This window comes from Diadema antillarum, unplaced genomic scaffold (assembly GCF_040938485.1).
Source record: "Diadema antillarum isolate AM-2024a unplaced genomic scaffold, OU_Dant_1.0 seq00000203_RagTag, whole genome shotgun sequence".
Lineage (NCBI taxonomy): Eukaryota > Metazoa > Echinodermata > Echinoidea > Diadematoida > Diadematidae > Diadema > Diadema antillarum.
Genome location: NW_027271262.1, coordinates 1,941,178 through 1,951,291, shown reverse-complemented (window position 1 = coordinate 1,951,291; position 10,114 = coordinate 1,941,178). Strand labels below are relative to the sequence as shown.

Below are 10,114 nucleotides of genomic sequence, written 5' to 3'. Positions count from 1 at the left end.
AATCACGTTTTTGAGCAATTTTGGGGTTGACGAAAATTTTTTGAAGGGGCGTGGCTTCGGAACGGTATGCCCGGGCGTGACAAATTTGGTCTCAAAAGTTGCGCGAGACTTGAAAGTAAAAAGTCAGCGAGCGGCGCAGTCAAAAAATTTTGCGCGCCAGAATGGTCGCAGAATTTGTCAAGGGGGGGTCATTATGGCCCCCCCCCCAGGTAAGTTAGGGTTAAGGATTCTTCATCAGCTCCAAGTGTTTTTCTTGTTACGTATAGTGATTGTGCACTGTTTCTACAGACTGATTGTACCCTGTCAAAGTTTGAGTTCTTGTAACAGATAAAACAGTAATTCAATAAAATGAACCATTAGGTGAAAGGGTGGAGAAGAACTGTAATACTCAGTATATCATTTTATTTTTTTGTTAAAACAAAAGAAATAAAAAGAAAAAAGTTGGGGGGGGGGGTGCGCCCCCTTTAGCTTTTTATAAAGGCACCTCCCCTTTGCGGAATTCCTGATTCCACCCCTGATACTGTCTATGAAAGCATATGGATGTGACCCATCCATATAAGTCAACAAGACAAGGTAACTGTGGCCTTTTACTATGAGCAATGTCAAAACCTTGCATCAATTTAATATATGACCAAAACTGACAAGTAACACTGAGCAAAGACGTCTAAACTCAGATGGATCCACAAATGTTACGGTATCTACGGTATCTTTCCTTCTTGCTTAGGATGGAGCATCCTGAATTCTTGCAAAGACACTCTCCAAGGCCAGCGCTACATTCCTGTCGCCTTCCAACTGCAGACGACCCATCATGTAGGCCGTGGCCGGCCGCAACTGACCCTCAAACATGGCGGTCATGTCCTCCAGTCTCAGGGTGAGGGTGACATCAGGGGTCAGTGGTGGTTCCCCTACCCCAACCCTGCCGCTGCCTATAGTGGGAAATGTCATATGAAAAATCAATATTCAATGGTCACGAATGACACCTGGAGCCATGAAAATGATATACATATTATCTCTTTTCATTAGAATAGGAGGAAACACAACAGGCAAGTTTGCCGGTGGTAACAATGTAAAAAAAAGAAAGTAGTGCTTACACATAAAAAGAGTGGGTACCAATCCAAGAAGATTGTGAGTCTTTGTAAATGATTCTAAAAAGAACCTGACCCGATTTGTGCACACGTGAGAATCGGGAAGAGAGGGTTGCAGTAACAGTAATGTGTATGCTTTGCTGCACACTGCTCTTCCTCATTTACATCACCATGCAAACCTTCAAATAAAGCATGAGAATCAATCTGGCATTATAACATCATAATATTTAGTTTCTACAGGAACACTGGCATACTGCAGTACAGTGCACTCTGTCTTTGCACCTACCTGGTTAAATAAAGAAGGTACGTACCTCCTTGGTTAAACACTCATCATATCAGCCCAGAATTGATATAATTTCAAACACTGTCACATACTATAAATCAAGTGCTTGATAGAAGTATAGACTTACCTGTTTTTAAATCCAGAAAGTATGTTCCTCCCCCTTCTCCCTTCACAACAAATTTGTAAACTGCTCCAATTTCCCGCACCAACTCCTCATCGAGCACTGGCCGGGCAAGTTCAAGGAGCTGGGCGGGGGTCATTGCACTCTCTATGGGCACTTCCACTAGGGACGGGGTGGTATCAACCTGTCGAGGGACCGTCAGCTGAGGCTGTTGGTAGCTGGGGCCCGGGCTCTGGGCTGGGAAGGCGGCAGTGAAGTTTGATGGTGCCGCAGCCTGGCTGGCATTGGCTAGGGATAGGAGCGATATTAGAGGAGATGACTGGGCGTTGACCCTCTGTCCACCTGTATTCATAAGAAAGAAATTATTATAAATAAGCAAACAAACAAAAAAAAGCGAACAATGTACAGTCAAACCCGTTTATAGCGGTCACCCAAGGGAGATGAAAAGAGTGGCTGCTATAGACAGGTGGCCGCTAGGCAGGTTTGACTGTACATGCTATAAACCAACTACAGATAGATCTGGTTATGAGTCAAAAACAAACAAGCAAATAAACAAAACGAGCAATCTTCAATTCTACGACGTCTTTGCACTGCAAAAGAGCAAAATTATGCAAACTTGATGACTGTGATACATTGAAAATATTATTTTTTTGTTGCATAGCCACAGCTATCAATAGGGCAACGTGAGCTGAGGTGGTGTGAGTTCATGTTTTCAGAAAGGAGGCATGAATTTTGGCAGTTCATCTGCCATTCAAATTGACGGAGAGGTGCCTGTACAATGCACACCCACACATTACAAAGAACAAGTTCCCCCTATTCAGCTGATATATTTTAAAATTCAATGCTTATTACCAGTATCTGTGGAATAAACTTTAACAAATGTGTGGCCCATTTCGAGAGAATTGCAAGCAGTAATTTTTTCCTGCTTTGTTTGCTTTGTGTTTTTCTATCTAAAAAAGATCGACCATTGATATTCACACTGGAAACACCATTTACTGCCAACACCATTCACTCCCATGTGGACAAAAACTGCCATAGCTCACCTGTCACTTGACCAGCTACTTGGGTAAACATATTGGTCACTTTTCCAATGTCCAGACTCGGTGGTTTGGCTTCCTGAATCACAGTGATCTCTGAGCTGAAGGATAAAAACAAACAAACAAACAAACAAACAAAGCGGATACTGTTAATCATGTAGGGCAGGGTGGCAACTCTTGTGAATTATTTGGCTTTGTGTTGATGTTTTTGTGCATGCATTTTTTTTTTCCAACTGTAGCAACAAGCATGTTCCTTCCATGCTGGGTTTCAATAGCATCTCACATACTTCTTGTACCCCACACCTACTTACATTATTTGTGGAATATTGGGCAATGCACTTGCATTGACTGCTACCCTTGACTCTCAATTTTAGTGTGGACAAAACAAAATAAAACGGGATATAGGTAAGAACAAGTAGAGCGCACCAAAATACGACCATATTAAGTCACTGAAAGAATTCCCAACCTAAAATACATAATGACAATGACCTGTACATCACACTGTGAAATATGGTTCAACCCAATAGGAGATTGAATTAAAGACACACACTTTCTGGTTGAACTGGTTTATGATTTTACCCATCTATACATCACATCATGTCAGCACTGCTAAATATTAGAGTGTGTAAAGTGTTAGTAGAACCTTGTTCTCAGCTGTTCCTTCACCCTTCTAAATCTTGGGAAATATTAGTGCAAGCCTTGCAAATTTTTGCAATACTTTTGAGCTGAATTCCTTCCTTCCTTCCTAATTGATTAAAAAAGAAAAACCACACACACACACACACACACACACACACACACACACACACACACACACACACACACACAGTAATGGTACAAAACAAATCACACAGCTTCATCTTCCCAGATCCATCATGGACTTTTTTTACTTTTAGACTGGGGCCCATACAAGGAGCATTCACATTGAGGTCCCAGTCACTTATCCCACTTGCGAATCCTCCTTCTACACAACACCATATCTTTTTCTTCTGTTTTTTTTTTAACTTTAAAACATGGTCCTGTCCTTCCCACTATTTACCCATATCACAAGAGTCGCAATGATGTCGACAGACACTTAGTGTCAAACTCACATCTCCACACGGCTGACCTCAACTCCCCAGTTCTGTGTGACCCCATTCATCATCTCCTGCAGACTGGCATTGACCATGGGCTTGTCCTTCTGGATAGCACTCAGCTCCCAGGCTGACAGGAGTTTGAGCAGGCCCGTCTGGCCCAGGTTGCGGATGGCGTGGTCCATGTCCTGGATGCCAGCGATGGAGAGGGCCACGTCGATGATGCGATGGTAGATTGTGGCCCCAAGAGAGATGGCGGCACCATCTGCTGTCAGAATCTGCAGGATGTCATGAAAGTTGCAAAAATGTGTGCATAATTTACCATTTGCAGATGTAACAAAAACCGAGCATTAGTGCTTTAAAATAGTTCTAAAATGTGAGTTAAGGATAGAAACAACCACTGTAAAAATTTGAATCGGTAAAATTGATGTTAAGTATTGTTAAATATACAAAATGTGATCAATAGCTATAACAAAAATGTTTCCAGACTAAATCAATCAGTTGCAATAAACCATCTACAGTTACAGCTTATTGAGAAAAATATAGACATCTCCTTACATTTTAGGCTTTATCGCAAAAATTTTATATGATAGGATGTTTTGTGGTACAACACGCCCACACATATATGCATTAAATGTCGTATCTTGAAATCACTGTTCCCAAAGGTAAACAGGACCTTTAAAGCCAAAATACAGTTTTCAGAAGGGCTAAGAATCCACCTTCCACCATTTGGAATTTGCTCGCAATACATTGAAAGGATCTACCGAAAAACCTGTCTGGCAGATGTACTTTGCCAGGATAATGAGTTGTTTTGAGTATTTTGAGATCAGAAGCATAGAATCATTTTGAGATCAAAAGTGTAGAATAATTTTGATTGTATGCATACAACTTATATTCTTGAAGCGCCCTACCTACTCATTAGTGGGTAGGTAGAACGTTGCATGATGAACGATCATGCCTTAGTTATTGTATTTCCCAACAAGCTGCATGCATTTCACTTTAGCACAAAAGATCAGTGAACATATCGTCGCTGGGGTGACAAGACCTTGTATCTGCAAATTTGGTGAAAATGACTTTTTTTTGGATTAATGGTCGAATAATAAGTTAAGTGATGTCCTGTCCACATCCCATCTGTCTTACACCAAAAATGGAGCCACCACGGTGTGTCAAAGGAAAGGCTATCCCACTCACCATAGCGCTTTGGCCGCCATGTTTTTTGGCTCTCCTGAACATTTGACATTTTTGTAGATACGAGGTCCTGTCGCCCCAGCGATGATATATTCATCAAACATAATTCGTCGCTGGGGCAACAAGACCTCGTATCTACAAAATGTCAAATGTTCAGGAGAGCCAAAAAACATGGCGGCCAAAGCACTATGGCGAAAGGGATAGCCTTTCCTTTGGAATGCCATGGTGGCTTCATTTTTGGAGTAAGACAGTTGGGATTTGGATAGGAAATCACTTAACTAATTATTTGACCATTAATCCAAAAAAGTCATTTTCACCAAATTTGCAGATACAAGGTCTTGTCACCCCAGCGACAATATATTCATCTAAACACATGATACATCACGAAACACTTACTTGCTGAGGAGGAACATTAAAAGCCCTCGTCCTCATGTCCACCCTTCTCCAGTTATCGATGAGTGGATTGATCAGAATCACACCTGACATAAGAGCAAAAATAATGCATATTATTACATTACTAATGTCTTCTTGAAAGAAAATGAGTCTCAAAATCATTCCAATTTGAACTTGTTTTCTTTTAAGTCACAATACTGTATAAACGTGAGCTTCTTTCAATTGTTGATTCCTGTTTAAGAAAAAATAATTATTATCCTTGTCATCACTTATTTTCTATGTTTGTTTGTTGAGGTTGATCAGATTTTGTTGAAACAAGCAACAAGATGGATTCAAGAACTCAGCAAACAAAAGAATTCACCAGTCAAATAGTTTTAGGGGTGGCATTTGATGTGCTTGAACTCACTATCACTCCAACTGTGATATAGGGACTTGTGTTCTATACAAAAATACATGAATAAATGTCTGTAAAAAGCTGACACCTAGATCACATAAGAAGAGTATGTGTGCTTGATAGGGCAGTGGAAAAGTTTACATTTAGTATTGAAATATAATATATATACATATATATATATTTACAATGACAATTTTCTTGCATATATATATTCCAAACAATATATATGTATATATATATATATATATATATATATATATTGCTTTTTGTTTTGTTCCTTTTTTTTCAATTGTGACAGAATAATTCTTAAAACTTGTGTACATGCATTATATCACGACACAGCTCAGTCAGAAAAGTTTAGTACCTTCTAACATTGATTCACCGCATTAAACAGTGTATTAAAAATGATACATTATCTTTAGGATCATGCAAATATGATGCCCATACCTGGTCCTTGTGGTGATTGGAGACGTCCCAGCCGGAAGATGACAATTCTCTCAAACTGCGAGACCCTCTAAAAGTGACATAAGGAACAAATTTGTGAAATATTGCTGCTGCTGTTCAACGAGAGTCCACCATTTTCATAACACTTTTAATCTAATACTCTTGATTTTGCAAGGTAAGCAGAAGTGAATAATTCGAAAGAATGAATACTTGTAGTAAGTAAGTAAAGGCAAATGGACATACTTTACAATGATTACAAACACATAAAATGCTCAAATAAACCTTTCATTTAATATATACAGCACTTCAGTGCACTGATAAATCTGAAGAGCAGCTATTTAGCATGTCCAGTCTTCTACTGATTATAAAAAAAAAAAAAAACTTTACTTAGAACTACAATGTACACATAATAAGCAAAGAAGGAATCTAATTCATACTCACAGGAATCTAAAAAATGACTTTACAATCTGCTCTCTGGAAACTTCTGAATACCTTCAGCATGGTAAGGATTTAGATCATCCACAATGGCTGCAGAAAAAAAAATCATCTACAGTCTGTATTTATCTTGATATGTATTTACCTTCATCTCTTCTTTGCAGAAGAAGCCAATCTTACACAAAATCCACAATCAATTTTAATTGCAATTCTCTTGCATATATTTCAAACATTATGACAGCTACTTACCTTGATTGCAAGCCATCCAGTCAGAGGGAATGTTAAGAAGAGGATAACATAGGCAAAAAAGACGACAAGAAGGGTGCAGACTCGAGTGGCAACTGGAGGTTTGTACTCTGTATGACAAAACAAAATGGATTAAAGGTGGTCACGAGCATATACACCACAAAAGAAGCAAAGGGGGCACTGCTTTCAACTGTGCTTTACACTGTTAGTAGTAGGGTATTGAGCTGTTGACTATGATTGCATATTAAATTCTCCTAACGGGAAAAACTTGCACAGTTTGGCTACTCCCTCCAGAGTATGGTTGAATTATAACCTAGAGCATACCATATTATGACTTTCTATGTTTTTGAGAAGATGCAATTGTGGCAAAATTCTCAATAATAACAAACCTCAAAAGACAAATATCCAGTCCATGTTTTGTTTTGTGTTTGTTCTTAATCACTAGAGACCATGAAAACCATCTTCAATTCCTCATTCCAAATGGCATCTGTATAGTACAACACAAATTTTGCTCTGTCAATTCTGGATCTTTACTAAAATAAGTGAAATTAACATTTGCTGTTCTCACTGCCCCTAGAATACTTGAAAAAAGCAACAACAAAATTTTTGCAGACTACTGGACACTGGAGGAGGAGCAGTCATATCAACAAGATTATGCTGAGAAATCGCACATAAGCTAAAGAGTGATTGAAATATGTCAAATGTAAGTGACAAGCTAGATTTCTCTCTTTTCATGAAGGAAAAAATATTCTGCAGATGAGCACAAATAAAACTCAAAGCATATATGTTGGGAAAATTAAAAATATACTATTATCCACAATAATTCTTTTTAGGTTTGTTTGTTAGTTTGTTTGTTTGTCTGTCTGTCTGCTTGTGTTTAACAATTCATCAGATACTAGGCTTTGATTACCACACAACTGACCTTTCTCTTCATAGATGAATGGTGGCATAGACTTGCTGTATGAGTGGACTGACTTGTAGTCAAAGACTGAGCTGAAGTCAAAGGCCACCACATCCTTTGCTGGAGACTCACTGCTCATGGGCAGACGACTGTACTTCACTTGTGACATTTTTCACAGGATTTGTAATTCAGCTGTAACAAAGAGTTTAGAAAGAGATAAGAGTAATAAAAGTAGAGATACATTTTTGCAGATAACTGAGATGGTGAGCTTACTGGTCAAATCAAAATTCAGCTTAAAGGGATGGTACAGTATCTTGGGCTTTTAACTTTTTGCAAGATACCAAGAAAACACTTACGAAATAGAACAGTGCATACCATTTTAGGAGGAATTCAAAGTTTATTCGATGAAAATCGGGTTTGGAATGACTGAAACATTCAAAAACAAAGTAAAACAAAGCGATCGTAATAAAGTGTGGGTCCCAAACTTTACTAGAATTGCTCTGTTTTGGATATCTCAGCCATTTCAAAAACAATTTTCATCAAATAAACGTGTAATTCCTCGTGGAATTACACACTCTTTCATATTTCACAATCTTTCTCATCATCTCACCAAAAAATGTTAGAAACATGAAACTAGGTCTCAACCAAAACTATACGATCCCTTTAAGAATGGAATCATTAGACTTAAAAACTTTCAATGCCAAACTTTGCAGTTTTTTGCTACATAGAGCAGCAGCTTCCACTCAACAAAATTGCACTTCACTCTTTAAAAAAAAAGAAGTAACAAAACAGAACGATTAAATCAACAAAAACGAACAGCATCATGAACAGCACACACAAAACCTGTACATACATGTAGCTGACAGGCTGGTAAGATACGATTCTGGAGTCGAGATTAAAGGAAAGGAATTTCAATTTGAGAACCCAATGCTGGTGCATCTATATGACATAGGTGGTAGCACCTATGAATGTCGACATTGAGTTGCTGGGTTACACGTGCAAAAGTTTAAATTACCTAGAAATTTACAAAGCAATTGCAAAGGAAGAATTGCTAAAAAAAAAGAGAAGAAGAAGAAGCTTGCACCAGTTTGGTTGTATAGCGATTGTAAAAGAGCATTTGATAATGCAAACAAATTTCTGTTTGTGACTTCATTTTCAATAAACAACATATCTTTATCAAGTCAGTTGATAAATCAAACAATGAAAAACTGATCATCCTATGACTTTTTATTCTTTCCCTTCACATCTAGAAGAAATATGATACAGACATTAAACAAACTCTGAAATTTTCAAATATAGGTACTTCAGTCACCCTAACCTAAAGTGGCTTGATGAAGTCACACACAGGTACAGATGGTAACATTGTCTTTAAAAAAAAAAAAAATCCTGCAATAGAGGCTTACCTCCAATACTCAGTATACAAAATCTGTTACAGCAAAGATAACATACATGTACCTCTCAAGGTTTAGTGAATTATAGTGTGCAATCTGCACCACTGCAAGAAATTTCAATGTTCACGACAGTATTTTGCTTGGATTGACGCATGATAATTTTTCTCGTAAAAATATCTTTGCTCATGTCAATTGTAATGTCCATCTCCATCCATTTCAGGCAGGAGAGCATTTATGTATTTATGTATGTGACATGAAAAATTTCATGAAAGAAAAATGTGTATCAGTTATCTGTATTGTTTATGCCTCTCAGTGGATGTTAATCAAGGCAAATATTTACAGTGTACCTTGTTATAAAGTTAACTTGACTACGCTACCTCCATTGACATGATTGGTAATTATTATTTTCTTTCCTTTTTTTTTTTTTTTTGGTTGTGATATCACCATACTAAAAATTGCTACCTGGGTGTTTAAAATGTGTACGGCATCTCTGTCCATTCTGCTTAAGCCATGGAGGACAGACTGATTTTGCTACAACATGCATTTCCCATAGACCCCTGCCCGAGTATACTCAGGACTTGTCCCCAATGGTTTAATACTACTTACAAGGGTTTTGTGGCAATCATTACTAATTAGGGGATGCTAAGTATGAGATTTTGTATGGAACAAGGTCTTTACATGGGCTCTTCTTCCAGTCCATGTAGCTAGTTAGTAGTGGTAACTCGACAGAGCTCATCTCAGGCTAGACAGGGTCTATACAGTGGGCTAAATGTCAAAACTCTAAGTTTTAATGATTAAGTTTCTAAGTTCCACAGTGTGACTGTGAGTGAGAGTGTTGACTATTGGGCAATTGTGCACTTTATGGCCCTATCGGTATTTCACTCCCCGTACCCCACAGTAAGTTTACAGTACACATGCTGACGAACCCGCGGTGTCTGAGTAGTGATAGGTAAACTCAAATTCGCACGCACTGCTCGATTAGGATAAAATCTCACACAATAAAATAGGGCCGTAACGTAAAGAACACAATTACCGACTGTTTAGTGTTGGTTATGTGATGCCATACTATAATGACAATGTCAATGGGAAAGGCCAAGAGGTCCCAAGCAAAGTTTCTAAAAAT

At 38.3% G+C, this 10,114-nt stretch overlaps 1 protein-coding gene across 1 annotated transcript; it reads right to left on the bottom strand.

Moving 5' to 3' along the window:
* Positions 1–377: 377 nt before the first annotated feature.
* Positions 378–7,786, bottom strand: LOC139728830 (stomatin-like protein 1). Its single transcript, XM_071639765.1, has 8 exons — positions 7,622–7,786; positions 6,703–6,809; positions 6,022–6,088; positions 5,184–5,266; positions 3,618–3,877; positions 2,533–2,627; positions 1,496–1,831; positions 378–926 (listed from the first exon to the last, which is right to left on the bottom strand). The coding sequence occupies exons 1-8, from the start codon at positions 7,767–7,769 to the stop codon at positions 721–723; spliced, it is 1,302 nt and encodes a 433-aa protein (XP_071495866.1). The 5' UTR covers positions 7,770–7,786; the 3' UTR covers positions 378–720.
* Positions 7,787–10,114: the final 2,328 nt, after the last annotated feature.